Raw genomic sequence first — 27,936 nt, 5'->3', positions numbered from 1 at the left:
CAGACACCATTTCTCTTTGTGTTTAGGCAGTATTTTTACCCCTACTGTACAGGTGGAGTAACCAGGACACAGAGGTGAAAAGACTTTCTAATGGGTCAAGTAGCCTTTAATGGATGGAACAAGATTTCCAATGTACACTTGCCTAGTGACAACTCTGATGTTAGCTTGGGCTCTGAAGTAGTCTTACTGATGGTAGCTTATTAAGCATTTCCTATGGGTCACTGTGCTGAGTGTCCTGTAAATTTGTTACCTCACTTTCATACATAATCAGTTTTCATTTGGGCAATCTGGTGACCATAACTGGGCATAAATGGGCAATGGTATTTTTGTCCTAATGTCTTCCGTTTGCTCACTTCTTGTTGAACAGGCTGGCCTAAGCTGCAGAATCTTAGATTCTAGACTCTTTGTAAGCTGATGATACTAAAAATAGCATTGTTATTCTTCTGTAGGAGTTGAACATCACCCCCATCTGCAGAAAATTGGCAACATCTCTGAGGAGCCCTTGCTTTTTCCTGGGACACCCAGGACCATGGTTTCCTGTGTCATGGAGTCTCTCAGGTGAGTGGAAAATCTTTTGAAAAGAAAATAAGAAAATAAACAATTCAATATTTGAATTTTACTGTATATTTTTCTAGTAATGAGCCTTGAGGGCCTGCATCTCACAGATACTTTTGATGTGCCATGTACATATGTGTAGTAAGTTTGATACTCACAAAGACTGCTGAGGCCAGGACAGCTATGTGCTGTGGTGAGAAGTGCTTAGACTGAGATTAAGTGGCTTGGGCTCTATGCTGTGCTCTGCTATTCACTGAGAGATATCTAGGACTCAGAGTTTTCATTTATTATTTATTCAAAAACTCTGCTTGGCATACGGGATCCTAGTTCCCCAACCAGGGATTTAACCCATGTCCCCTGCATTGGAAGCATGAAGTCTTAACCACTGGAGCGCCAGAAAAGTCCCTCAGATTTTTCTTAAAATAAAAATGTTAATGGACTTGTGGGTATTTATCATGGCTGCATAATAAAATTACCTGAAGAACTTTAAATATTGTCCTCTCGCTACATCCCCACAGATTGTGATATAATTGAGCTGGTATATTTAAAAGGTGGCCTCTCTGGTCCTGTTTGTTCAAAGCATCTGTGACTTGCGCCTGCATTTTTCATTTGATACTGATATCAACCATGCAAAGTAAGTGGAACAAGTAGTGTGGGCTCTGTATGCAGATCAGAAAATCAGTGTTTATCTCCTGATGCCCATTCCTTGAGTGCAGACTCAGGGAAAAGGCTTGGTGCTCTGGAATTTAGTCTGTATATTGAGACTTTTTTCAAGCTTTCCTAAAGATGGCAGACCCCTTTAAAAATTCTTCAATCAAAATCCTATGTAAAAAAAACCTCATCATTATAAAATAGCCAATGGCAGTATTTTATTAAGGGAAATTTATTTTAGAAGTTTGAATTTGTAATGTTTACACATTATGAGATTCATGAGTCTATTTGCATAAACATGATAATTTGGAATCAGATTTTACAGATGATAGCTTATACGTTAGCCTCTGCATCGCAATTATCTTGTGACTGGTTTTAGCTGCATAGTAATCAGAACATCTTGGTCCATCTAGGTAAGTAATTGCAATTGGTAACAGTTCTTTAGTGAAGCTCATTTTACAATCTCAGGATACTCTTTAAAGAAATTGACTCAGAATCTAGAAAGGGAAAAGAACTTTTTATTTGAAAGTTCAATCACTAAGGTTATCTTGTTTTTTTTCCCTCCATAACTATGATAGTCCCAAATGCCCAGAATTTACAATGAAAAGTGAAAACGGTCTATAACATGTTATTATGATGGTGCCACATGTAATGGCTCAACCAGGGCTAGAGCACTTGTCAGGCAGATGCTCTTAGCCCATGGCTGGCATTTCAGTGAGTACAGTGCGTGTGTGTACTCTTAGTCTGTAATTGCTTGTATAATTTTACATGAACTGACATGTGCAGGCCTGCAGTCCAAAGACCCACGCAGAGCTATAAGCTTCTTCGTCAGTGACATAAACCAATGTGTCAGAAAGAGTCAGAGAAGGCAGGAAGTGCTCTATTCTGAGGCCTCTACAAAGTCCAGCCATGAACAGAGCAGCCTGAGTCTCTTCAGTGTTCACTTTTGGTATCTAAATTAGCATGGGGACAGTTTTTAGCCATAGTTTAAAACACAGTTTAAAAGCTGTTTCAGGACATAAAATGTATATCCAGTTTGTGAAGCTCCCATGTCCTGCTGTAAAACCACAGGGGAGTGAGACATGCAGTTGGACCACTCAGTCATGTTAGGACCACACCTATTTGAGCACCAGGACCCAATGGGAGACACAGAAGTGGAAGTCACAGTTGTATATTTAATTGAATTAAAAAGAGCAGCAGATTAAACGTTGTTTCCTCATGTAGTAAGCAAGTGGTAAGCAAGTGTGAGTCTGGCTGCTATCAGAAAGGCCCCCTTGAGTACTGAAGACCCTCAAAAATGTGGGGCCACCCAGGCTGTACAGGAAGGGCTTCATCTGAGAGAAGTCCCTTCTGCAAATTTTTTTTTTTTCTTAATGTTTGGAATTTTAATTGATGCCCCTGCAGTTAACCTCTGTAATGATCTGTGATATGGAGGCCATCTCCCAGGGAGGCCTGGTGGGCTCACCTCCAAGCTGTGCATTATTTCAGAGAAATTGCCAACAGATTAGAAGTTAGCAGGGTAGGAGCTGTTGAAAGCTGGATGTGGCCTTGCTACCCTCCAGGCAGAACTCTGGGAGTCTTGACAGGCCTCTAGGATTAGGGTCCTGCTGAAGGGATTGTTTGAAAAGAGCTGCTCAGTCAGACGATGCTTCCCAGCTGGCTCAGAGGTTAGCAGGAGATGTGGGTTCGATCCCTGGGTCAGGAAGATCCCCTGGAGGAGGAAATGGCAACCCACTCCAGTACTCTTGCCTGGGAAATCTCATAGACAGAGAAGCCTAGTAGGCTACCGTCCATGGGGTTGCAAAGAGTCGGACGTGACTTAGTGAGTAAACAACAACAACTCTGCAGGACATTTCTCCAACAGTCCTGCTCTAAGGAAAGAATATATGAGTTATGATTACAGGCAAGTCTTCAGGACAGCTCAGCTGAAGATTTCCACCAAGTCTCCTTCTTTATAAGCCAGGTGCTCATAAACCATTTTGCATTCTGTTTCAAGGCCCACATAAATATATTTTAACCTGAGGGGGAGGGGGAAAAAAAAAGCAAGAATGTCTTTTGTTTAAATACTTTTCAAAATGTTCTGGGGGAAAGGGCCATGGTTACTTTAAGAGTAAAAGTCTTTGATAAAACTGGTAGATGAGAAACACACAGAGACACACAAATACTCAGGGTTTAAAAAAAGAATATTGACCAAGGCAGCCAAATACATAAAGATTAATAGGAAAAGCTGGAGGATATCTCTACCTATAGAGAAAACAGGTCAAAATTAGGAGTTAGTCGCCAAGAAAACCCCTGAGAGGAAAAAAAAATTGAAGGGGATTCACAATTCTGATACACAGAGATTTTGTTTAAAAATCCCTCCCCAGTTCTTGCCAAGCCACAGGGAAACAGAAAGCCAGCTTCTCTCTCATTGAAAGAGACGGAGAAGCCCTGAGTATTAATATAGCAAGAGTGCCTCTGCCATGCTCAGAGTCTGTGGTAATAAAAAGAGCCACAGTTAAATGCAGTAGCAGAAGAAACACTAAGACTAACTCTACATGGAGCTGGTTATTGAGTTGCCTTTGAACCTTGGATGAGTCTTGAATGCTGTGCAAAATTCAGGACAGGTGATATCCATTTGGAGCAGAGTTGGTCAAGGCTAGATCAAGATTTGTCACCTATCACAAGTTAGAGAGGAAAAGGCACTAAGTAATACAGGAGCGTATTTATCTCTTAAAGACTTGCTCCAAATTGTGCACCGTTTTTTTTTTTTTTTTCCCTTGTATGTACAATTACATCTTTGTGTGTTTGTTCAGTGATCGAGAGGAATGAAACTCAGTTTTCTCTCTAGAAGCAGCATAACAGTTGAAGATGACCAGCCAACCAAGGGCTGTTTCTTTACCTCGTAGAGTGCTTTTGTGCAGTTGACATAATATATCTTTGAAATGAAAACACAGAGGAAAACAAAACTATTGAAAATGCCAAGCAAATGGTTAAAGCTGATTCGGGGATTCTTATTTGGAATAGTAGTTTTTGAAGAAATACAGATGTAATTAGAGGGATTACAGGGTTAGATGGTGATTTTTATAGATCTTATGAAGGAGAGTTCTGGATCATTTTAAGGGTTTTACAGGTTGATGGCCCTAGGTCAAGTGTCTGGTTTTAGTCTTCTGAAACGTGAGGCTTTTCTTTTCCTTGATACACAGTTCAGTACAGGAATATTACTGTAATGCCTGTCAGCTACTTTATTGAGAAATACAACCATAAGGGATTGAGGAAATGAGAAAGAGAAAGGTTCCAGTTCTTGGAGAACTGGAAAAAGATCCTGAAGACAAAAAGCAAGAAAGAAGGCGGTTGAAAAAGTCTAAGTGCAAGAAAGAGAATGCCCAAAGTAGTGATAGCTGAGGTGTGAAAACTGAGACTCCCTTTGGAGTAGGGAAATCTGTGATAATTGGGAAGGGTCATGGGATCAGTTAGTGTTCCTGTGCCAGTGACCAAGAAGTGGGGTGGAGGAGGAGGGGAAATAAGAGAAGGAAGAATACAAGGAAGAGATGGAGCAGGGAGGGACAGAAGGAGGATGGAGAGAGGCCGGAGGAAGGAAGGGGCAGGAGAGAGGGGAGTGGTGGGAGGGGGGCAGGAGGAGGGGTAGAAGGAAAGGGTAGGGTAGAAGGAGGAAGCCAGAGGGGCAGGAGAAGGAGGGGAGGGCAGGAGAAGGAGGGGGAGGGCAGGAAGAGGGGCGGGGCAGTAAGGGAAGGGGAGGAGCAAGAGGAGGGGAGGGGCATAAGGGAAGGGGAGGGGTATAAGGAAAGGGCAGGGGCATAAGGGGAGGGGAGGGGCAGGACAGAAAGCAGAAGAGGCCAGGCTGAGATCAGCTCTGGCCCACATTGAAACCACTACCCAATTGATGCGTAATAAATATTGGATTGGCCAAAAAATTCATTCGAGTTTTTCTATAAGATGTTACAGAAAAACTCAAGTGAACTTTTTGGCCAACCCATGATTTGTTGAACATTGAATGAATAAATTAATAGTTCTCTTTAATGTGAGAGAAATAAAGTAGATTTTTCTTTCCTAATCAGGATTTTTACTTAATTATAAAAGTAGGTTAAAGCAGAAAATCGTACAAGTGATACAGACACACACATTTAACAGTTTATTTTTAACATAAAACACATGTACACTCACCAAGTGTTTGATGTGGGGGCCAAGGACTTTTCCTTGAGCGTGAACCCCTGATTGTCTTTCTTGCACAAACCACACCCATAGCATTATCAAAGGTTTCCATTTGGGTTTCTTTCAAGTGGAATGAGAATCTAAGACATTTGCAAAGCAATCTGAATATAGAATGATGCTGAATTTTTATTATTTTTGCTTCTAATCATTTACAGTTGTCCAATCCACACCAAATTTGCCAGTTTTTTTTTTGTTTTTTTTCTTGGCAACTTGCCTTTATCAAGTCTTTTCCAAAGCATTCAGCTTCATTTGTGTAGAAACAACTACCAACTACTCTTTCTTTTCGCGTTTTGTTTCATGGGCTTGTGTACTGTTTGAATATTTTATGTAATTACAAAGCCCTGGCATCATCGATTTGGGGACCATGGTTAAATTCCATAGGAACACAACTCATCTGGTGAGTGCAGAAGAGTACCAGGGAAGAACCTGCTGGAATCTTTTGTGGGAAGCCCAGTAGGAGCCATCTGAATGATAGGCATAGAGGCTAGGAGGAAATAAAACAGTTTCTTGGAGGACGGTCTTGGCAAACCCCTCCCTATAAAACGATGGCAGGTGTTCAGACAGTATTGATTTTTCTTTATGCCTGGCACAGTCCTGTACCTGGCATGCATCCTCATCCCTCAGAACTTAACAGTGGTATTTTCTAGAACCTTCTGTACCTAAAAGATTCAACGCAGTCAAGGTGTGTCCCTGAGCTGCCAACTACCTGTTCCTTATGTACTGAAATAAATTTGTATGGCTCAGGTTAATATCGACACCCCACCCGCTTCCCTGGGGGTCAGAATCAATATCTTCAACTTGTAGAGATCCACCCATTGCGATTGTCCCCACCCCCACCACCCTACCCTGCCCCCTTCCTCACCAGTTTCTGTTTTTCCAACAGGGAATTCTAGGGATGTACTTAGAAAACACTTTATTGATGAAAGTGTCATTCACAGCAGGACTTTGTATTTCCTGGTGACTGGTATTTCCTCTCTCTCTCCGGTTTTCCTTTTTCCTCTCACTTCATTCTCTCTTTCCTTTCTTTTTTCACTTGTTATTTACTGGCCCTGCATTTGGACTAAGACTGTGCTGGTTGTTCTGTTTGTTGCAAAGGTGTATTAGAAACAGTTTCCTCAAGAAACCTACCACTGAGCTGAGGAATTTGCTGAAGGACTTCCCTGGTGGTCCAGTGGCTAACACTCCACACTCCCAGTTCAGGAGACCTGGGTTCAGTCCCTGGTCAGGGATCCCACATGCTACAACTAAGAGTCCGCAGGTTGCAACTAAAGATCCTACTTGCTGCAACGAAGATCAGAGATCCCACATGCTGCAGCCAAATAAATTAAGGAAAAAAGAAAGCTGTGCTGTGACAGGACACCTCACTTTTCCAGAGACCCCAGTCCAGAAAACACAAATGGCTGTGAGAGTTGAGAACCTGGAAATAAGCAATAAAAACAAATATGCAGTTAGAAGAGGTGTCCTTAAGTCCGACTCTAAAATGGAAACATTTACTCCATGACAGCCAGCCAGGCCTTCTCCTTGAACCTGTTTGGTCTTGGTTTGGCTGCTGCTTGGTTGTCTAAAGGTTTTCGCGGCCAAGGCTGACCCTAAGGAAGCGGAGTTAAGAGGCGCAGGCTCATCCACAGTAAGGTGAGCAGTGCCTGACAGCAGGCAGGAACCGGCAGAGGGCCAACTGGATTCAGAAAGCCCCAGGCGTCTCCGTGTTCTCAGCCTGCTCTGCTCCAAGGCTGCCACCTTCTGCTGCACCGATTGATTGATACTCTGGTGACTCTGAGCCATCTAAACAAGGTTACTACAGCTCAGCATACTCTGTATGAGAAAGCGGGGCAAAGAAATAGAATGCACTTTTTTAAAGTTTGGAATTTCAATGGCTAGTTTCAATTATTTTAGAATATTCTCTAGTGAGACTGGTACATGTTTTCCTGTATCTACTTATTCTCTGATTATTTTTTGCAAGAAATGACAGAAAGTAAAACAGATGTGGGAAGCCACCACCTTATACAGACCGGGGAAGAAAATTGGTGTAATAAAATGACAAATGCTTGGTTTCACGGTGTGTTGTGTCCTAGGAGGCCCAGACCATAGTGGTTAAGGGTCCAGGCCGAGACACTGACCGTTGGTTTGGAATCAGGCTTCGCCACTCAATACCTTGTACTAAGTGACTTGGCATCTCTATGCCTCAGTTTCCTCACCTGCAGAGTGGGTATAAACAAAGTGTCTGACAGGATGGTTGTGGCAATTACATGAAATAATACTTGTAAGCGTTGAGATCAGTGGTAACTGTGTGGTCTTCTGGCTAATGTCATTTGTAACTCATCTCCTTCCCTTCTTGCCTTTACTGTTTAACTGCTGTGAGAGGAAGTTAGAGGGTTGGACTGAATACAGTAAAATGAATGCTTAACAATCATTTTTGATCTCCAGAGTGCAGTACGTGGAGATTTCACTTCAGTGCTAAGATTTTGGCTCTCTTTTCAAAGGTCGATATAATTTTATTCCTGATCAGGTTGCTCCCAAAATATCTCTTGGGTTGTATTAACTGAAGAGGAAAAGAAGTAAAGGTTTGGGTTTTTTTTTTTTTTCCCCTCTCTTTTTCTTGTTTTGTAGTTTGACCGTGTTCAAGTGGCACTGAGTTCATTGAGATAATCCCAGGCACACAGTGTCTGTGACATGATCCACCCTCGCTAGAGTCCAGGATGATTGGGGTGGGGGTGAGGGTTTGGGGGAAGTGTTGGCCCAGGCAGATACAGAAGGGCAGAGTCCCAGTTCCATGATGTCAATCTTGTACCAAATTTCAATGAGCATTATTTTCTACAGGAAATGAAATGATGGAGTGTTTAAAATCTAGAACAGGGTTGGGTAAATGGCATGACTTTTTTTTTCTGATTGGTGTGAACTGTTGGGTTGTTTCTCCTGCAAGGTGAATCGGAAAGTCTTGCTAGGAATGTGGCTCCCCCCACCGCTTGGAGGGGAGTATGTGATCTGTTTGCCAAAGGCCCTGGTAGCCTTCAATCTGTCAAAACGTTGCAAGCTGGGAGCAGTTTGCCAAAGCAAACTATCAAAGTGAAATAACACACGAGTTGCACACACACAGACACACACATGCTCTCCCATTCCCCAAACATTAATTTCGAATTGGGTCAGCAGGAACAAGACTTTGGGCCAGATTGCCAGTGTTTTGAAGAGCTGTGGGCACAGCTATGGACTACCAATTAGATAGGTATGTGTGAGGAGGGTGGGGTGTCCTAAAGTGGAGTCTGCAGTGTAGGGGTGGGAAGCTTCCAGCCCTTGGCCGAGTTTCATCTGGCCCCTGGGGTTATATATTGCTCTGGCTGCTGCGATTGCAGTCCAAAGAATAATTTCCCCTCTGGGGGAATTTATTCTATTCCATTCAGAGCAGAGCCCACTTAATAACTAAGATTTTATTCCAGCATGAATTTTATTGGGTACCCCTATGCATCTGAGCCTCACTAGGGCCCGACTTGATGAAGAAAAGAAGCATTTGAACATCTAAAGATAACTCGCGTAGCCTTTTTGCAACAAGAAGCACTCACAAACATTTTGTTACCAGACCTGTGTAAATCCTTTAAGAACAAATTTGGGGGAAGTCATGTAGAGACTCCAGTATTCTCGCCTGAAAAATCCCATGGACAGAGGAGCCTGGTGGGCTACAGTTCAAAGGGTCATGAAGAGTCGGACACCACTGAGCAACTGAACACACAGATGCAGAGACTTCAAAACATACTGATTTTTATAAATCCTTCATAAAATAGCTTTTAAAATCTCCCAGCATTATTTTGGACACTTTAAAATGCGTTAATTTTCACTATTTCCACTCATCTTGAAATTTCACAGGTCACAAGATGATGAAGGCATATTCATTAATTCAATGAATTAAGCTCTTTCTATATAGCACACACTCTGCTTGGTGCTGGGAGATAGAGGAGTGACCAAACAGGCTCCCTGATCTCGTGGAGCTTATATCCTAGTGGGCAGAGGAAGAAGTTTAAGTGAATAAAGACATACTATGTGAGATGGTAGGGCTTCCCTGGTGGCTCAGTGGTAAAGAATCTGCCTGCCAATGCAGGAGCCACAGGTTCGATCCCTGAGTTGGGAAGATCCCCTGGAGGAGGAAATGACAACCCGCTCCACTATTTCTGCCTGGGAAATCTCCTGTACTGAGGAGCATGGCGGGCTACAGTCCATGGAGTTGCAAAAGTGTTGGACATGACTTAGCGACTAAATAACAACAACACGTGAGATGGTAAGTGTTGTGGAGAAATAGAAATAGGCTAGGTTGGGAGAGGGTGTGGTGGGGAGGGAACATGCTATAGCCATATCTGGGAGGAGGGTTGACCAGGCAACCCTGGAATGTAGTTTCTCCAAGAGAGTGGAAAACCTAAAATTTCCCCTTCTCCCATTTTCCACTCCTTCTCCCACTCCAGGTCCCCCTGACTATTATGGCAGTGCAGCCTGGGGTGAGTGGTTATGCAAAACAGCTCCTGATTGCATTACAAATATGTGGCTTAGGTGTGTGCCAAGAACTTTGAAGGGCTGAGGTGTAACACATTTCTGGAGCTGCTGTTTGTTTTTTTTAACAAAACCACACCAATCTGGTTTTCTTTTTAAATGAGTAAACAGTGCCAGAATGTGTTACAAGTGATTCAGATTTGTGGGCACAGCTTCATAATGTATTTTCTTGCACATAAACTCATTTGAGACAGTCAGGGCGGGTGCTATTATTCCCATTTTACAGATGAAGGAATTGAGGTGCAAAGGTGATCTGCCCAAGGTTATGTAACCAAGGAGCATAAACTCTGGAATTGTGATGCCCACGTCTCTTGATTTCTAGATCAACCTAAATCTAGTAAGAATGCAAGTAGAAAATAACTGTTCTTTTCTCATCACCGTGTTCACACCTACTTCTTTAAATGGCCCTGCCTTGTCGAGGGAAGACAGATAGGTGGTTTTCTGGTCTGTTGCAGGTTTAATGAGCAGTCTCACTTACAAGTATCAAAAAGCCCCCAAAGATGTGTGTATGTGTAGGAGGGATAGCTTTAATGGCTACATGTCCATCCTTCTAGAAGTTTTAGTTTTCCTTTAGTAGCTTTAGTTTTCATTTTCCTTGGGTCATTTTTGGATGAATCTAAGACATCAGTAACTTCACCATCCAGACCTGCATCCTTAGCCCCCTGTGTGCTGAGCAGCACAAATCCATGTGCCTGTGCATTGGATAGTACAGAGACAGAACATTTTCATCCTCACAGAAAGTTGTCTTGGACAGCACTGGCTTAGAGCCTCAGCAAGTATAAATCAACTCCTTGATTCTTTTCACCACTCATTTTAATATTTTTCTGAATAGATGCCTTACTTGGAGGGATTTTGTGTATATTTTGCTACATTAAAAGAAAGTCTAGTCAGATATAAAATCTTTAGTCTCCTATCCAATTTAAAGCTCCTTTCCTCCCACATCCTGGGCCTGGTCTGGCCTCAGAGCACTGTAGTAGGGAAGAGAAGGCTTGGCTGGTTTCTTCATACTCCTGGTTCCCCTCTGTGCCCTCTCCTTCTGGTCCTTGTTCCTCCAGGAGGGAGCATGGGGGAGAGAGGTAACTGGGCATGGAGGATCCCAATAGGAGTGGTGCCCACTGTCAGCTGATGTGGCTGTCTTGGCTTGGCAGATGTCAACACTGTGGATTCTCCTTTCAGGGCACTTTGGCTGGTCCTTTGAAGAACCTCCCCTCGCTGGGGTCTCCTGCTGTGGATCCCCTGGTGCAGGCTGTGCAAACATCGGCTGCCCCTTTACCACCTTCCCCCAGCTCCCGGGCCCCATGGGTACACACCTCATATCACCCTGTCTTTGGGGGTTACCTGATCCTGATGAGTTTATCTTCTTTGAGGAGGTCCTTACTGGAGGACTTAAGTCCCATTTTCCACAGGAGAACCCCAGCCTCTCCTGCCCCTGCAAGTTCTAGGTACACAGACTGCTCGCACTCCAGCTCTCTCTAATCACTCTGTGCTCCCAACACTCCAGCTAGGTTTTGACCTTTAGATACTTTTCAGGGGACAGTCAAGCACCACTCAGTGTACTGCAGACACAGAGGGTCCAGATCAAGCTCTTAAATGGTTGCCCTACTTATTTCTTCCCCTTGTAGCAGGATGGAGGGGCTGTGCTCAGCACTCCTGTATCCCTAGCAAACGTGTCCCATTCTCCAGCCCATACCGCACTCCTTGTTCAGGCCGAAGGTTGAGGATGGGTGGGGCCAGAGGAGGACACCTCCATTTCTGGTCCTGAACAGATGGTTGCATTCTTCCCTTTGGAATGTGTGCATATGTCATCCCCTTGGTTCTTAGTTTTGGGGCCTCAATGCAGCCATACATTTAACACCTTGGTACAGGGGCACCTGGCATCCATGGGGTAGCAAAGAGTTAGACATGACTGAGCAACTGAGCAGCAGCAGCATATCCCTTCCTCCTGCTTCTTGTCCCATCACATGATCTCTAGCCAGTCTGGCCACATCCATTCTGTGTGGTTTCCTAGGACCAGACTCATCTATACACAGTGGGAGTGAGGGTGGAACTTAGGGTTCCTAGAGATGGTGGGAGCTTTCCTAACTCCACAGGTCTTACCACCCCCTCCCCTGCCCCCAGCTTCAGACAGATTCTCCTTGTGCCTACCTCTACACAGCACAAGGGCTCATCTCTCAGCTTTGTCGGAGGCCTCTAAAAGGTTGAGAACCACTGGGTTACCTGACTGTGCTCAGGGTTTAACCCTAAGAGGATTCCAAAGACAACCAAGTAGGACCAGTGGCCTTTTCACTCTGATGCTTCAAACAGTGCCGTTGATGACGTGACGTTAGGGCGCTCTGGGCATTTAATTAACTGGCAGTGACTCACTAACTGTGCTGGGCGTGTTCACCTCTGTTGTCCTTGGTGATCCTTACATATGGCAACCTTAAGGCTCACAGACGTGGGCTCACCCAGGATCACCTGGATGGGAATGACAGAGTTGGGATTCTAGCCTCAAAGTGTTTGAATCCAAAGCTTCATGTTCTTCCAGCTCACCCTGCTGCCTTGGGGCCAGTTGGCTCCTATTTCTACACCTTCTCTTTATTTGATGACAAGCCCTAATCAGGGCTGGTGACAGTAGGGCTTAACACAGCTAATCCCACCCGTGGAGAACATATGTGACACTGAAGAGCCAAGGACAGACAGAGGAATGGGTCTGAGGAAGCCCAGGGTGTGGGAGGGGAACTTCCCTGTCCAGGCTCGGAAGCCCCCCTTCTGGGCTGACATTACCGCCTCCATGAGGACCAACATGCATGAGTACTTACTCTGTGCCAGGCACCATGTGTTATCTTATGCAGCCTTCCCAGACCTCCAGCCAGCCTCTGTTGTATCCTGATCTTACAAGGAAGGAGACTGAGGCTCAAAGAAATTCAATGTCCTGACCTGGAAACCTTGCCAGCAAGTGGTAAAGCAGAGTTTGATCCCAGGTCTGCCTCATGCCAAGGCCCCACCCACAGCACTCGGCTGTCTCCTTGCCTGTGGGGCTAGCCCTTTGCGTCTTCACTGAGTTTACATCCTAGGGCCCAGTTGGGCTGTGCTCCTTCCCTTGTGGCTCAGCTGGTAAAGAATCTGCCTGCAATGCGGCAGACCTGCGTTTGATCCCTGGGTTGGGAAGATCCCCTGGAGAAGGGAAAAGCTACCCACTCCAGTATTCTGGCCTGGAGAATTCCGTGGACTGTATAGTCCATGGGGTCACAAAGAGTCAGACGCAACTTAGTGACTTTCACTTCCTTCCAAAGATGAAACGGAAACATACCTTTCCACTATATGCTGCTGCCTAGAACGTGCTCACAGCTCTGCCTGTTGCTATTTTTCCTTTTCAGTGTCCTGGGTTCCCTCCTGCTGCTTGGACTCCAGCTCGTCTGCCCGCAGCCCTCCACTGAACACAGAAAGGTAAGCCATGGCCTTTCTGAGGCTTTCCTTTTCTGCCAAGGTCCTGGGGTCATACTAGTCATCCATGCCTTGAGTTTTATTCTGTTTGGTGAGTCACTGCTGATTCTCAGAGGAAACACCATTTATAGGATGTTCACCCCTCCTAGTCCTTGACCTTAAAAATGAAGCCAGTGCCCAGAGTCAGTCTCTGATCTGAAAGCAATGCTGGCCTTGCAGCACATGTCTGATAGAGTGGGTCAGCTAAGGAGAGGTCAGCGGGCAGACTCTACCCCCTAGGAGTGGAGGAGCACCAGCATGGAGCTTTAACCTCCTCTGGGGACACCTTCAGCGTGATGGGTGTGGATGGTTAGAGCTGTGGTGGGAGCCATCCATGATTTTCAGTAGAAGGACGCCAGCCAATAGCCCAGGCAGGGAGGGAGAAAACAGGGAAACCAGGCCCTCTCTTTTTTCCTCCTCTCCATCTCCTGCTGGTGAGTCCCTCAACCTGAGCTCAGTCAAAGTACAGAAAACAAAGAAATCCATCGATGCAGTGCTCAAAGGCCAGCCTTCTGGGCAGCAGGGCTGGGTGGAGAAAGGTGGACAGAGCACCTGGAGGGACACGTGGACAGTATCAGGCACGCTTCCCTTCAGGTTCTGAGTGTTTCATAGTTAATGAACCATACGCTGTTGCCTAAACAAGCCCAATGCTGTCCTGCAGCAGAGCTGTTGCATGATTAATATTTCCTTAGAAATAGGTGCATGATGTGACCTTGGGAGGGTCCCTCAAATTCCTTTCTCCTGCCTAAGAACTCCTGGTGTCTAAAGGTAATGAAATGCAGACACGTCGGAGAGGACTAATAGGCCAGCCATTTGTATCTAAGTGTGACTGAATTGGTTGGAACCTTTCCTAGAGGGGTTTTCATAAGGGAAGTCCAGGAGAGAAGGGAGCCAAGAAACGAGTATGTGTACAGGTTTGCCCAGATATGCACCATCTTGGGACAATTCTTGATGTTCTTGTCTGATGAGTCTTGTTTCTTTTAGGTCTGTGGATTGTGTTCTGCCTTTGTCTTTCTGGGCCAGATATGAACCTGTATTGTGTGGTATTCTTCATTAGGGGTCAGCTCCATGAAAGTGGGATCTTACCTGTCTTGTTCATTACCCTATTTCTACCTCCTGGAATACAGCCTGGCATGTTGTAGGTGCTCAATAAAACACCTGTTGAGTGACTGACTGAATGAGTGAGTGGAAAAACTGGCCAAGATCTAAACATTATTTTGGTGGATGCCTGGCAATTTATACCCTTCTTAACCAGGTAGCTCAGTGGTAAAGAATCCACCTGCCAATACAGGAGACGTGGGTTCGACCCCTGGGTTGGGAAGATCCACTGGAGAAGGAAATGGCCAACCCTCTCTGGTATTCTTGCCTGGAAAATCCCATAGACAGAGGAGCCTGGCAGGCTACAGTCCATGGTATCGCAAAGAACTGGACATGGCTTAGTGACTAAAAACAAAGACAAATATTTTACTGCATCATTCCCATTCATGATTTCAAGAGTCAGAAAGGACAACTATTATAGATTGAATGTTTGTATTCCACCCCAACCCCCCACCCCCATGCTAGCCCAAGATTGGTGTGCTAAAACCTAACCTATGTGATGGTATTTGGAGGCGGGGCCTTTGGGAGGTGATTAGGTGATGGAGTGGGGTCCTCAAGAATGGGCTTAGTCCTTGTTAGCAATAGAGGAGAGCTTGCTGCCCCGTCCTGTGAGGATACAATGAGAAGTCTGCACCCCAAGGTTGGGACTTTGCTGGCACCCTAACCTCAGACTTCCAGCCTTCAGAACTGTGAGAAATCAGTTTCTGTTGTTTATACGGCACTTGATCTATAATACTTTGTTTTAGCAGCCCAAATTGACTAAGAAATTGGCCCTGAGAAGTGGCGATGCTGCTATAACAAATATATAAAATGTGGAAGGGGCTTTGGAACTGGATACTTGGTAGAGACTGAGGAGGTTTGAGGTGCAGGCTACAAAAAGCCTGTGATGACATAAATGGATTTTTTAAAGTGACTCTGGTAAGAGCTCAGAAACAAAAGAGGGGGCTGTAGAGAAACCTCAATCTTCCTAGAAAATCCCTAAGTAATCTCAAGTAAAATGTTGGTAGAAATATGGACGTTAAAGGCCATTCCGATGGGTTCTTAGATGGTCATGAGGAACAAGCTATTGGAAACTGGAGGAAAGGCTGTGCTGGTTATAAAGTGGCAAAGAACTTGGCTCATTCCTGCTGTAGTGTTTTGTGGCAGGTAGGACTTGTAAGGGATGAAGTCAGATATTTAACCAAAGCCATTTCTAAGCAAAGTGTTGAAGGAGTGGCCTGGTTTCTCTTGACTGCTCATAGTAAAATGTGAGAAGAGAGAACTGATTTAAAGACGGAATTGTTAACTGGAAAGGAAGCACAACACAGAAGTTAAAGATTTGGAAATTCTTCAGCGGATCCATATTGAAAAGAATGAGAAAGCCTGTCCAGGAAAGAACAAACGCTAAGGGTGTGGTTGAGAGACTGATAAGGCGATTAGTCAGCCATCTTGACAGAAGCGAAGCCAGAGGCTATTGTCCAAGACAGTGGAAGACTGTAAGGGGGCGGTGGTGCCCTCCAGACCTGGTCCATCTTGGCACCATCTCCCTTTGTGCTTTCCACTCCCCATACTCAGGCTGAGTTCCTAGGCTGCCCCAGGTGCTGCTCCAGTGATGACCCAGCGAGGTTGGGCTGTGCCCAGGAGAGCCTTGGGGGGCATGACTACCTCCACCCAGATTTCCAAGGACAAGGCTTGAGCCAAGGTCCCAGGACCCCAACCCTGGAGAACCACAGTGAGGGTAGGGCAGCCCGGAGCTTTGGGGCCCCAACCTGTTCAGGCAGAACCGTGGGCCCAGTGGGCCTGGAGAGCAGAGCACAGAGCCAAAGAGAATTATTCTTATGCCTTTATGAACCTTTCCTGGGTGGGTTGCAGACTTTCTTCTTTCCTCTTCTTCCCATTTGGAATGGGAATGTCTGTACTGTGCCTGTCTTACCGTTACATTTTGGAAGCACATAACATGTTTGATTTCACATGTTCATAGCTGGACAGCAGTTTGCTCATACCTTGAGCATGGACAGTATCAGGCACATTTCCCTTCAGGCTGAAGGGAAGCCCTTCCCTTCCCATGAATCATAAGCCCTTCCCTTCCCATGAATCATACCTTGAGTCTCACCTATGTCTGATTTAAATGATATTTAGGTGAAACTTAGAACCTAGACTTTAATAATGATGCTGGAACCAGTTAATGCTTTCTAGGTTATTGGGATGGAATGAATGTATTTTGCCTGTAAGAAATATGTGAATCTGGGGGGCCCAGGGATAGAATATTATAGACTACATGTGTCCCCCCAAACTCATATGTTGAAACTAAATCCCCAGTGTGATGCTCTTTGGAGGTGGGACCTTTGGAAGGTGATTAGGTCATGAGACGATAAATGTCCCTTATTAAAAGGGTCATAGAGGGATCTCTTGCTTCCTCTGCTGTGTGAGGATACAGGGAGAAGATTGCTGTCAATGAACAAGGAAATTGGTTCTCCCCAGACATCAAATCCACAGGCCCTTTCATCTTGAACACCCCAGCCTTCAGAATTGTGAAAAATAAATTTATGTTTTCCATAAACCACCCAGTCTATAGCACTGCTTTTATTGCAGCTGGATCAAACAATTGTCTGTTTTCATTATTATGTTCTGTTATTTATTAGTGTTTAGAGCTATCAGGGTTATTAATCTTAACAGTTGAATCAGTCTACCAGTGTTCTTTTTTTCTTTTGGTATTATTCAAATAGACCTTCATACCTTAAAATATTTTATAAATGCTCAGTTTACTTTGCTGTGTCTATTAATTTTTCAAGTCAGCCTGAATGGTATATACGTAACCTGAACAAAAGTTTCACAAAAAGGTACTGCCTCCATTTTGCTTTGTTTCTTCCTTTCTTTCTTTTCTTTTTTAATTTATTCTCTTTAGAAAGTTGTACCATAATGTGCTTGGTAAGTCTCCATATTTCTTAAGTAAAGTATTTATTCTGAGAAATTTGAAAAATGATTTATGAATCACTTTAGAATGTCGAATTTAGAAATTGAGTAAAAGGTTTCACATTTTAGTGTATTGGTTTGCCTTGTCAAAATATTAAGAACTTTGTAGTAGAAAGTTAGATTGGGAAAATTTTTTTCAAAATCGCTTATAGATTCCTTTACTCAGACAGTACACATTTTAGGACAGTTCTCAAATATAATTATGTGCATTTTAGTTGCCAGGATCATTGTCATTGTCATTCACCTCAGAGAAGGAAGATTCAGTGCTTTTTTGGGTCGAAAATTTCTTCCTGACGTTTTGTTGGAGTTCTGTGAAGCCGTGGCTGTCATCCTTCCTGACTGTCCCCAGAGCCCTGGAGCAGCGACAGTACTGGCAGTAATAGCATCCGTTTATTTCTGCAACATGAGAAATAAGGAGATACCTATTAAAACAGAGGCTGGAAATGTTTTCCTATAAATGGTCAGTTGTGATTGTTCTAGGCTTTCTGGGCTACAAAATCTCTGTCACAACTAGTCAGCTCTGCTTTTGTAGCACAAATTCAGTCATAAACAACTTGTCAATAAATGTACATGTCTGTGTTCCAATAATACTTTATTTGCAAAACACTGGATTTGGCCCATTACCCACCGTTTGCCAGCCACTGCTCTAAAGTCAAGATAGAGAAGAGTTAACTGTAATTACTGTATATGTATTTCGAAGTTGGAAATTGTCTCCTCCTGGGACCTTAAGAAACACAAAGGATTTGAGGGAAAAAAAAAGTATATTTTTTAGGGGAAAAATATATTTTTTCATGAAAACATAAGAATTATGATTGCTATCAAATTGTTTTCGTTGCTTGGATAAATCATGATTGAATTCCTGCTGACTGCTTTGTGGCAAGATCCACTCTCAATCTGTAGAAGAGAGCAGCAGCAAGAATTAGAAAACCATTTATGGTAAATTCTTAAGGGACAGCATTACGAATTTGTGCACACTGTAGTTCAGTATGCATATGAAAACCACTCTCCAAAAGACATCTCTTTTTCTTTCTCATTACTATAGCATGTCCAACTTTAGCACATGGAAGCATTTCTACACTGTAAGTTATTCTGAGTAAAAGACATAATTTGTAAACGCTGTCAAATAAACTATGCATTTCTAAATGCTACTCGGGTGACTGGATACATCTCTGTAAAAACTGTCCCATAATAGTGCAGGAAAAGAGGACTCAGTGCAGAGTGTAAGTAGCTCTTTCAAGATATTTTTATCCAGATGTCTTCCTCTTGCTCCTGATGGATGGCATCAGAAAGGACTGTTCAGCCTCTGTTCTTGGTAGTTATTTAATGACACTTGGCAAGTGATTTCATTTTAAAAACTCTCTGTGGCTTCGTTTGTAGATAAGGTAAGATCAAGAGTGGAAAAAACTTGTCCCAGACTCTAATAAAAACCATACGTTATTAGTACAAGAGAATATGTAGATTGTAGAAAGCTTTTAAGTTAATGAAAGTGTTCTGTCTGTCTGACAGACGTTCACTGAGCAAGTTGCTCTATAAGTCATAAAGTGTATGGTCACATAATCTATTTAGGAAAAAATCATGAAACATGTTATTTTATTCCTACAAATGGAGAAACATTAATATACTTGAATCACCACTGCTTAACTTTTTTTTTTTCAGTTTACTTTTTAATTATGCATGTATATTGGGCTTCCCTGGTAGCTCAGCTGATAAAAGAATCCACCTGCGAGGCAGGAGACCCCAATTCGACTCCTAGGTCAGGAAGATCCCCTGGAGAAAGGATAGGCTACCCACTCCAGTACTCATGGGCTTCTGTGGTGGCTCAGATGGTAAAAAATACACCTGCACTGTGAGACCCTGGGATTGATCCCTAGGTTGGGAAGATCCCCTGGAGGAGGGCATGGCAACCCACTCCAGTATTCTCGCCTGGAGAATCCCCATGGACACAGGAGGCTGGTGGGCTACAGTACATGGGGTCACAAAGAGTCAGATACAATAAGCGACTAAGCACAGCACATGCATGTTTATTATAGGAAATTTAGAAAACAATGAAAAACAATGAGGAGGAAAATAAAAACCCACTCCTAGGGCCACCAGCCAAAGAGAAGTGCTCTTCAATTTATTTATAGAAACTTTAAAACAAACAAAGAAAAAAACCCAGACATACTACGAAATGAAATAAGAGTGAAGTAAAATATTTGTTTTGCTAACTGGTTTGCAAGTCACAATATGAATAGCTGGGGCCCTTGGAAAGGGTTTAGAGCCTACTATTACTGTGTACAGGCTTCCCTGGTGGTTCAGTAATAAAGAACCCACCTGCCAATGCAGGAGATTCGGGTTTGATCCCTAGGTTGGGAAGATCTCCTGTAAAAGGAAATGGCAACCTACTCCAGTATTCTTGTCTGGGAAATCTCATGGACAAAGGAGCCTGGTAGGCTATAGTCCATGGTAGCCCAAAAAGTCAGACGTGACTTAGCAATTAAACAACACCTAAAACAATTGACTTCAGATTGCCTCTTGACAATGTCCTACAATTGGATATTGAAGAGAAAGCCTATAGAAGGACAAAAATAAGTTTTAGGTAACATGAAATTTCTGATATTATTTCTCCTGTATTCCACATCCACAAAGGAGAAAACAGTAAGGTTTGTTGAAGAAAATATATGAAAATATCCTTATGACTTGGGATAGGCAAGGGTTTCTTAAACAACACACCAAAAGAACTAATCATAAAAAAATTTGAACTGCATGATAATTGAGGAGTTTTATTTATTATCATACACCATGAAGAGTGAAAAGATAAGCCAAAGACAGGGTGAAGATATTCACAATTACATATTTGACCGAAGATTCATATTCAGATTATATAAAGAAACTACTATTAAGAAAATGTTAAGCAATTAAATTTTTAAATTGGCAGAAGACTTGAACAGATGCTTTGTGTAAGAGGATATTCTAATGGCCAATAAGCATGTGAAATATCCTCAGTCAGTCAGTTCAGTCACTCAATTGTGTCCGACCCTGTGATCCCATGGACTGTGCATGCCAGGCTGCCCTGTCTATCACCAACTCCTGGAGCTTGCTCAAACGCATGTGCATTGAGTTGGTAATGCCATCCAACCATCTCATCCTCTGTCACCCCCTTCTCCTCCCGCCTTCAATCTTTCCCTGCATCAGGGTCTTTTCCAATGAGTCAGTTCTTTGCATCAGGTGGCCAAAGTATTGGAGTTTCAGCTTCAACATCAGTCCTTCCAGTGAATATTCAGGATTGACTGGTTTGATTTCCTTGTAGTCCAAGGGACTCTCAAGAGTCCTCTCCAACACCACAGTTCAACAGCATCAATTCTTTGGCGCTCAGCTTTCTTTAGAGTCCAACCCTCACATCCATACATGACTACTGGAAAAACCATAGTTTTGATTAGACGGACCTTTGTTGGCAAAGTAATGTCTCTGCTTTTTAATATGCTATCTAGGTTGGTCATAGCTTTTCTTCCAAGGAGCAAGCATCTTTTAATTTCATGGCTGCAATCACCATCTGCAGTGATTTTAGAGCCTCAAAACATAAAGTTGCTCACTGTTTCCATTGTTTCCCCAATGCTCAATCAAAATCATTAATTAAGTGGGACTTCCCTGGTGATTCAGTGGCTAAAACTCTGCTCTCCCAGTGTGGGACCCAGATTCAATCTCTGGTCCAAGAACTAGGTCCTGCATGCCACAACTAAGAGTTCACATGCCACAACTAAAGATCCTGCATGTTGCAATGAAAATTGAAGATCCTGTGAGCTGCAATACAGGAGACATGGGCTCAGTCCCTGGGTTGGGAAATGGATCTTCCCTGGAGTAGGAAGTGGCAACCCACTCCAGTATCCTTGCCTGGAAAATTCCATAGACAGAGCCTGGCGAGCACAGAGTCAGACTCGACTGAACACACACACACACATTGCTCTGGACATCACAAACAGATCATAAAAGCAGGACTGAATGGTTCAAACTGTTTCTAAATAGCTTACCTATCCTAGTACAATTTTTAAGAATATGGGAATATGAAAATATCCAGTACCCAACAAGGTAAAATTCAAGATGTCTGGTTTTAGTCAAAGATTACCAGGCATGCACAGAAGTGGAAAATCATTAGCATTATTCTCCATAATGAGGAGAACAATCAATTGAAACCAACTCTGAACTGACACAGATACTAGAATTTGAAAACAAGGGTATTAAAAGTTATTAAAACTGTATCCCATATATTCAAAAAGTTAAGTGGAGGTTTCGGAAATATTAAAAAAAAATGTCAAACTTCTGGAGATGAAAATGAGAAATACAGTGGATGGGATTAATGGAAGACTAGATGTGGACAATAAAAGAGAACCTGAAGATATAGGAATAGAAACTTTTTTCTAAAAAGAATTTTAAAAAAGATGAGCATCAGTGAACCCTGTAACGACTTCAGGTGAATTTATGTGTATGCAGTTGGAGTACCAAAAGGAGAAGAAGTGAGGGGTGACAGAAAAATATTTTTTAAACATTAGGAAATACTCTGATTTTGATTAAAACTATGAATCTAAGAATACCAATGAACTCCAAACACTAGAAACATGAAGAAAATGGCACCTTTACACCATGGTCAAATTGCTTAAAATTCAGTGATAAAAGTAAGCAAAAATTTGAATCCTTTGGGGGGAAAAAAAACACATTACATCCACAGAAACAAAGAAAAAGATGACAACATATTCCTTGTCTGCTGTCACTCATGCGTGTGAAGCGATATCTTTAAAATACTGAAAGAATAAAACTGTCAACCTGGAATTCTACATCCAGAAAAAACATCTTTCAAAAATGAAAGTAAAGACATGTTCATACATAAGTGCTGAGTCACACATGTAACACCAAAACCGTTAAAGGAAATTATTAAAGCAGAAGGAAAATGATACAAAAAAATACAGATCTATACATGAAATGAACCAGAAATAATAATTACATGGGTAAATATATACAGTTTTGAAAAATAATTAAGTCTCTTTCAAAGATTGACTCTTTAAATGAAAATAATATAATGTGTTGTGGAGGTAATAATGTATGTGTACGTAAAATGTATGGGACCAATATTGTAAATGCCAGAAGAAGATAAATGGAAATATAATATTAGAAGGTTCTTATAATATGTATAAAATTGTATATAACTTGAAAGTAGACTACAATAAGTTAAAGATGTATATTATAAACCTTAAAATAACAGAGTAACAAATCAAAGAATTTTAGCTCACAGAATTGTTTTAGGAAATAAAATAGAGTCATAAAAATACTCCAACAATTCAAAAAAAGACAGAAATAGATGAAAATGAGATGGGATAATTAGAAAACAAATAGCAAGTTGATAGACTTAAATATAGTTATATTAATATATAACTATTATATATATTGAGTTCCAGAAAAACATCTATTTCTGCTTTATTGACTATGCCAAAGCCTTTGACTGTATGTATCACAATAAACTGTGGAAAATTCTTAAAGAGATGGGAATACCAGACCACCTGACCTGCCTCTTGAGAAATTTCTATGCAGGTCAGGAAGCAACAGTTAGAACTGGACATGGAACAACAGACTGGTTCCAAATAGGAAAAGGAGTACATCAAGGCTGTATATTGTCACCCTGTTTATTTAACTTATATGCAGAGTACATCATGAGAAACGCTGGACTGGAAGAAACAGAAGCTGGAATCAAGATTGCCAGGAGAAATATCAATAACCTCAGATATGCAGATGACACCACCCTTATGGCAGAAAGTGAAGAGGAATGAAAAAGCCTCTTGATGAAAGTAAAAGTGGAGAGTGAAAAAGTTGGCTTAAAGCTCAACATTCAGAAAACGAAGATCATGGCATCCGGTCCCACCACTTCCTGGTAAATAGATGGGGAAACAGTGGAAACAGTGTCAGACTTTATTTTTCTGGGCTCCAAAATCACTACAGGTGGTGACTGCAGCCATGAAATTAAAAGACGCTTACTCCTTGGAAGGAAAGTTATAAACCTAGATAGCATATTCAAAAGCAGAGACATTACTTTGCCAACAAACATCCGTCTAGTCAAGGCTATGGTTTTTCCTGTGGTCATGTATGGATGTGAGAGTTGGACTGTGAAGAAGGCTGAGCGCTGAAGAATTGATGCTTTTGAACTGTGGTGTTGGAGAAGACTCTTGAGAGTCCCTTGGACTGCAAGGAGATCCAACCAGTCCATTCTGAAGGAGATCAGCCCTGGGATTTCTTTGGAAGGAATGATGCTAAAGCTGAAACTGCAGTACTTTGTCCACCTCATGAGAAGAGTTGACTCATTGGAAAAGACTCTGATGCTGGGAGGGATTGGGGGCAGGAGGAGAAGGGGATGACAGAGGATGAGATGGCTGGATGGCATCACTGACTCGATGGCCGTGAGTCTGAGTGAACTCTGGGAATTGGTGATGGACAGGGAGGCCTGGCATGCTGTGATTCATGGGGTCGCAAAGAGTTAGACACGACTGAGCGACTGATCTGATCTGATCTGATATTAATATAACTACATTTAAGTCTATCAACTTGCTATTTGTTTTCTAGTTATCCCATCTCTTTTTCTTCTATTTCTGTCTTTTTTTAAAGCACCTCAACTAAAAGGCAGAGTTTGAGCAGGTTGGATAAAAAACAAGACAGTCAACTGTATGCTGTCTACAAGAAACACACATAACCATAAAGACACAGATTAGGTTAAAATTAGAAGGATGGAAGAAGACATACCATGTTAACATCAGTCAAAAGGAAGCTAGAGAGACTCTATCAGTATCAGATAAAGTAGATTTTAGAGCGAAGAATATTACCAAATATAAAAAAGTCATTTCATTATGTTAAAGGGGTCAATTCATCAGAGGACATAACAATCCTAAACATTTATGTACCTAATAATAAAGCTTCAAATTACTGAAGTCAATCAGTAACTGCAAGGAGAAACAGAAAAATCCACAATTACTGCCTGAGGTTTTAATGGTGGTAGTTTAGTTGCTAAGTCATATCCTACTCTTGTAACCCCATGGACTGGAGCCTGCCATGGGATTTCCCAGGCAAGAATGCTGGAGTGAATTGCCATTTTCTCCTCCTTGGGATATTCCCGACCGGGGGATGAATCTGAGTCTCCTGCATTGCATGCAGATTTTTTACCAACTGAGCCACCCCCTTTCCAAACACTGATAGAGTACTTAAACCAAAAACTCGGTAAGACTGGAGAAGATTTAACTATGACTAACAGTCAGCTGGACCCAATGGACATTTGTAGAACATTCCCCCAAATAAAACCAAATATGTATTCATTTCAGATGCATGAAGAACACTTACTAAGATAAATCATATTTGGGGCCATAAAGCAAGTCTCAATAGACATGATTCAAATCACAGTTTATTCTCTAATCACTGTGGAATTGATTTAGCAATCAATATAAAAGATATCTGGAGAATTCCTAAATATTTGGAATGGAATAAAACATTTCTAAATAATCCATCTCAAAGAAGAGATGAAAGAGAAATTAGAAATTACTTTGACCTGAATGAAATTAAAAACAAAAAATAATAGAAATTGTGAGATGCTGTTAAAATAGCACACAGGGGGAAATTTATATAACTAATCAACTATAAAGACAAAAAAGGTCTCAAATCAGTAACCTCAGCTTTCCACCATAAACAACTAGAAAGACAACAGTGATTAAACTCAAAGTAAGAAGAAAGGAAATAATAAGACCAAAGCAGAAACCTCTAAAGTAGAAACAGAAAAACCATAAAGGAAACCATTTATTCCAAAAGTTGGTTCTTTGAACGATCAATGAAATGAATAAATCTTGAACCAGAATCATTAGAGAAAAAAGTTGAAGACATAAATGATCATTATCAGGAGACAGAGTGGTAACATCACCACAGATTCTGTAGATATTAATAAGGATAAGAGAATATTATGAATTCTTTATTCTTATAAATTCAACAACTTACATGAAAAAGACAAATCATCTGAAAGATACAAACTACCAAATCTCACTTAAAAAGAAATAGATAACCTGAATATTCTATATTTATTAAAGAAATAGAATTTGTAGTTAAAAACCTTCCTGCAAAGAAAATTCCTGATGGCTTTTCTGATGAATTCTTATAAGCATTTAAGGAAGAAAATAGTACTAATTTTACACAAACTCTTCTAGAAAATTGAAGAGGAAGAGAACTTCCCAACTCATTCTATGAGACCAGCATTACATACCAAAGGTAAATAAAGATGTTAAAAGATAAGAAGACTATAGATGGACTACAAAAGCTCTAATTAAAATTTTAGCAAATTAAATCCAACGTTATAAGAAATGATATGCATCATGAATCAGTTCAGTTCAGTTCAGTCGCTCAGTCGTGTCCAACTCTTTGCGACCCCATGAATTGCAGCACGGCAGGCCTCCCTGTCCATCACCAACTCACCAACTCCCGGAGTTCACTCAGACTCACATCCGTCGAGTCGGTGATGCCATCCAGCCATCTCATCCTCTGTCGTCCCCTTCTCCTCCTGCCCCCAATCCCTCCCAGCATCAGAGTCTTTCCCAATGAGTCAACTCTTCGCATGAGGTGGCCAAAGTACTGGAGTTTCAGCTTTAGCATCATTGCTTCCAAAGAAATCCCAGGGCTGATCTCCTTCAGAATGGACTGGTTGGATCTCCTTGCAGTCCAAGGGCCTCTCAAGAGTCTTCTCCAACACCACAGTTCAAAAGCATCAATTCTTCAGCGCTCAGCCTTCTTCACAGTCCAACTCTCACATCCATACATGACCACAGGAAAAACCATAGCCTTGACTAGACGGATGTTTGTTGGCAAAGTAATGTCTCTGCTTTTCAATATGCTGTCTAGGTTGGTCATAACTTTCCTTCCAAGGAGTAAGCGTCTTTTAATTTCATGGCTGCAGTCACCATCTGCAGTGATTTTGGAGCCCCCCAAAATAAAGTCTGACACTGTTTCCACTGTTTCCCCATCTATTTCCCATGAAGTGATGGGACCAGATGCCATGATCTTAGTTTTCTGAATGTTGAGCTTTAAGCCATCTTTTTCACTCTCCTCTTTCACTCTCATCAAGAGGCTTTTTAGTTCCTCTTCACTAAGCATTCAAGTTTGGTTCAACATTTAGAAATGAACTGGTATACAAACTAAAAAAGAAAAGTCATATGGCTACCTCATTAAATGCAGAGAAGTTTTGACAAAATCTGATCTCCATTCCTGATAAAAACTCTCGGCAAAGTAGAAATGAAACTTGATTTAACCCGATAAAGGACATTTCCTTAAAACCTATAGCTAATGACAGAGGCATCACCAGTTCAATGGACATGAACTTGAGCAAATTCCAGGAGATGGTGAGGGACAAGGAAGCCTGGAATGCTGCAGTCCATGGGGTCGCAAAGAGTCGTACTTGACTTGGTGACTTAACAACAACAATCATTCTTAATGGTGAAGGACTGAATGTTTTCCTTCTAAGATCAAGAAAAGACAATGATATTTTCCCTCACCACTTCTTTTTGCATGTTTATATATTTATTTATTTGGGGCTGTGCTGGGTCTTCACTGCTGTGCCAGCTTTCCTCTGGTTGTGGCCAGCAGGGACTTCTCTCCAGCTGTATGCGGGCTTCTCCCTGCAGTGGCTTCTCTAGTTGCAGAGCACGGGTGCTGGGGTTGCGGCTTCAGAAGTTGTGGCACACGGGCTCAGTGGTTGCGGCTCCTCGGCTCTACAGCACAGGCTCACTAGTTGTGGAACAGAGGCCTAATTGCTCTACAGCCTGTGGGATCTTCCTGGATCAGGAATTGAGTCTCCTGCGTTGGCAGGGGATTCTCTACCACTGAACCACCAGGGAAGTGCCCTCACTGATGCTATTGTGCACAGGATTGGAGGCTCTAACCAATGCATTCAGGCAATGCAAAGAAACAAGACGTATACAGATTGGAAAGAAGTAAACTTGTCTTTATTTTCAGACAGCAGAATTGTCTGTAGAAAATCTGATAATATATAAAAAAGACCATAAATGAGTTTAGCTAAGTTATTGGATATAAGATCAATATGCAAAGAATTAATTGTATTTCTATAACTGCCAATGAATAGAAAATTAAATTAAAAAGGAAATCATTGACAAAATCTGACAAAAGATGTGAAAGATGTATACATTTATACCTATGAAACATTGTTGAGAGGAATTAGAGTTAATGGAGAAATATACTATTTTTATGAGTAGGGAACTCAATATTATTAAGATGATCATCTCCCAAATTTGATCTATAGATTTAACACAATTCCAATAAAATTCCCAGAGGACTTTTTACCAAAAAAATTTATTTTTTATTTTTTTATTTTTTATTGAAGGATAATTGCTTTACAGAATTTTGTTGTTTTCTGTCAAACCTCAACATGAATCAGCCACAGGTATACATATATCCTCTCCCTTTTGAACT

The 27,936-nt window shown here is 42.0% G+C and overlaps 1 protein-coding gene across 1 annotated transcript in view; it reads left to right on the top strand.

The window, feature by feature from the left end:
* Nucleotides 1–27,936, top strand: part of THSD4 (thrombospondin, type I, domain containing 4) — a 673,841-nt gene that overhangs the window by 31,424 nt on the left and 614,481 nt on the right. Inside the window, exons 2-3 of the mRNA XM_010834474.1 lie at nucleotides 450–558; nucleotides 13,308–13,377. Coding sequence (XP_010832776.1) covers nucleotides 450–558; nucleotides 13,308–13,377 — 179 coding nt within the window. The remainder of the gene's footprint in view (nucleotides 1–449; nucleotides 559–13,307; nucleotides 13,378–27,936) is intronic.

The sequence above is a fragment of the Bison bison genome, unplaced genomic scaffold (assembly GCF_000754665.1).
Source record: "Bison bison bison isolate TAMUID 2011002044 unplaced genomic scaffold, Bison_UMD1.0 scf7180017864034, whole genome shotgun sequence".
Lineage (NCBI taxonomy): Eukaryota > Metazoa > Chordata > Mammalia > Artiodactyla > Bovidae > Bison > Bison bison.
This window is presented reverse-complemented; position numbering and strand designations above follow the sequence as displayed.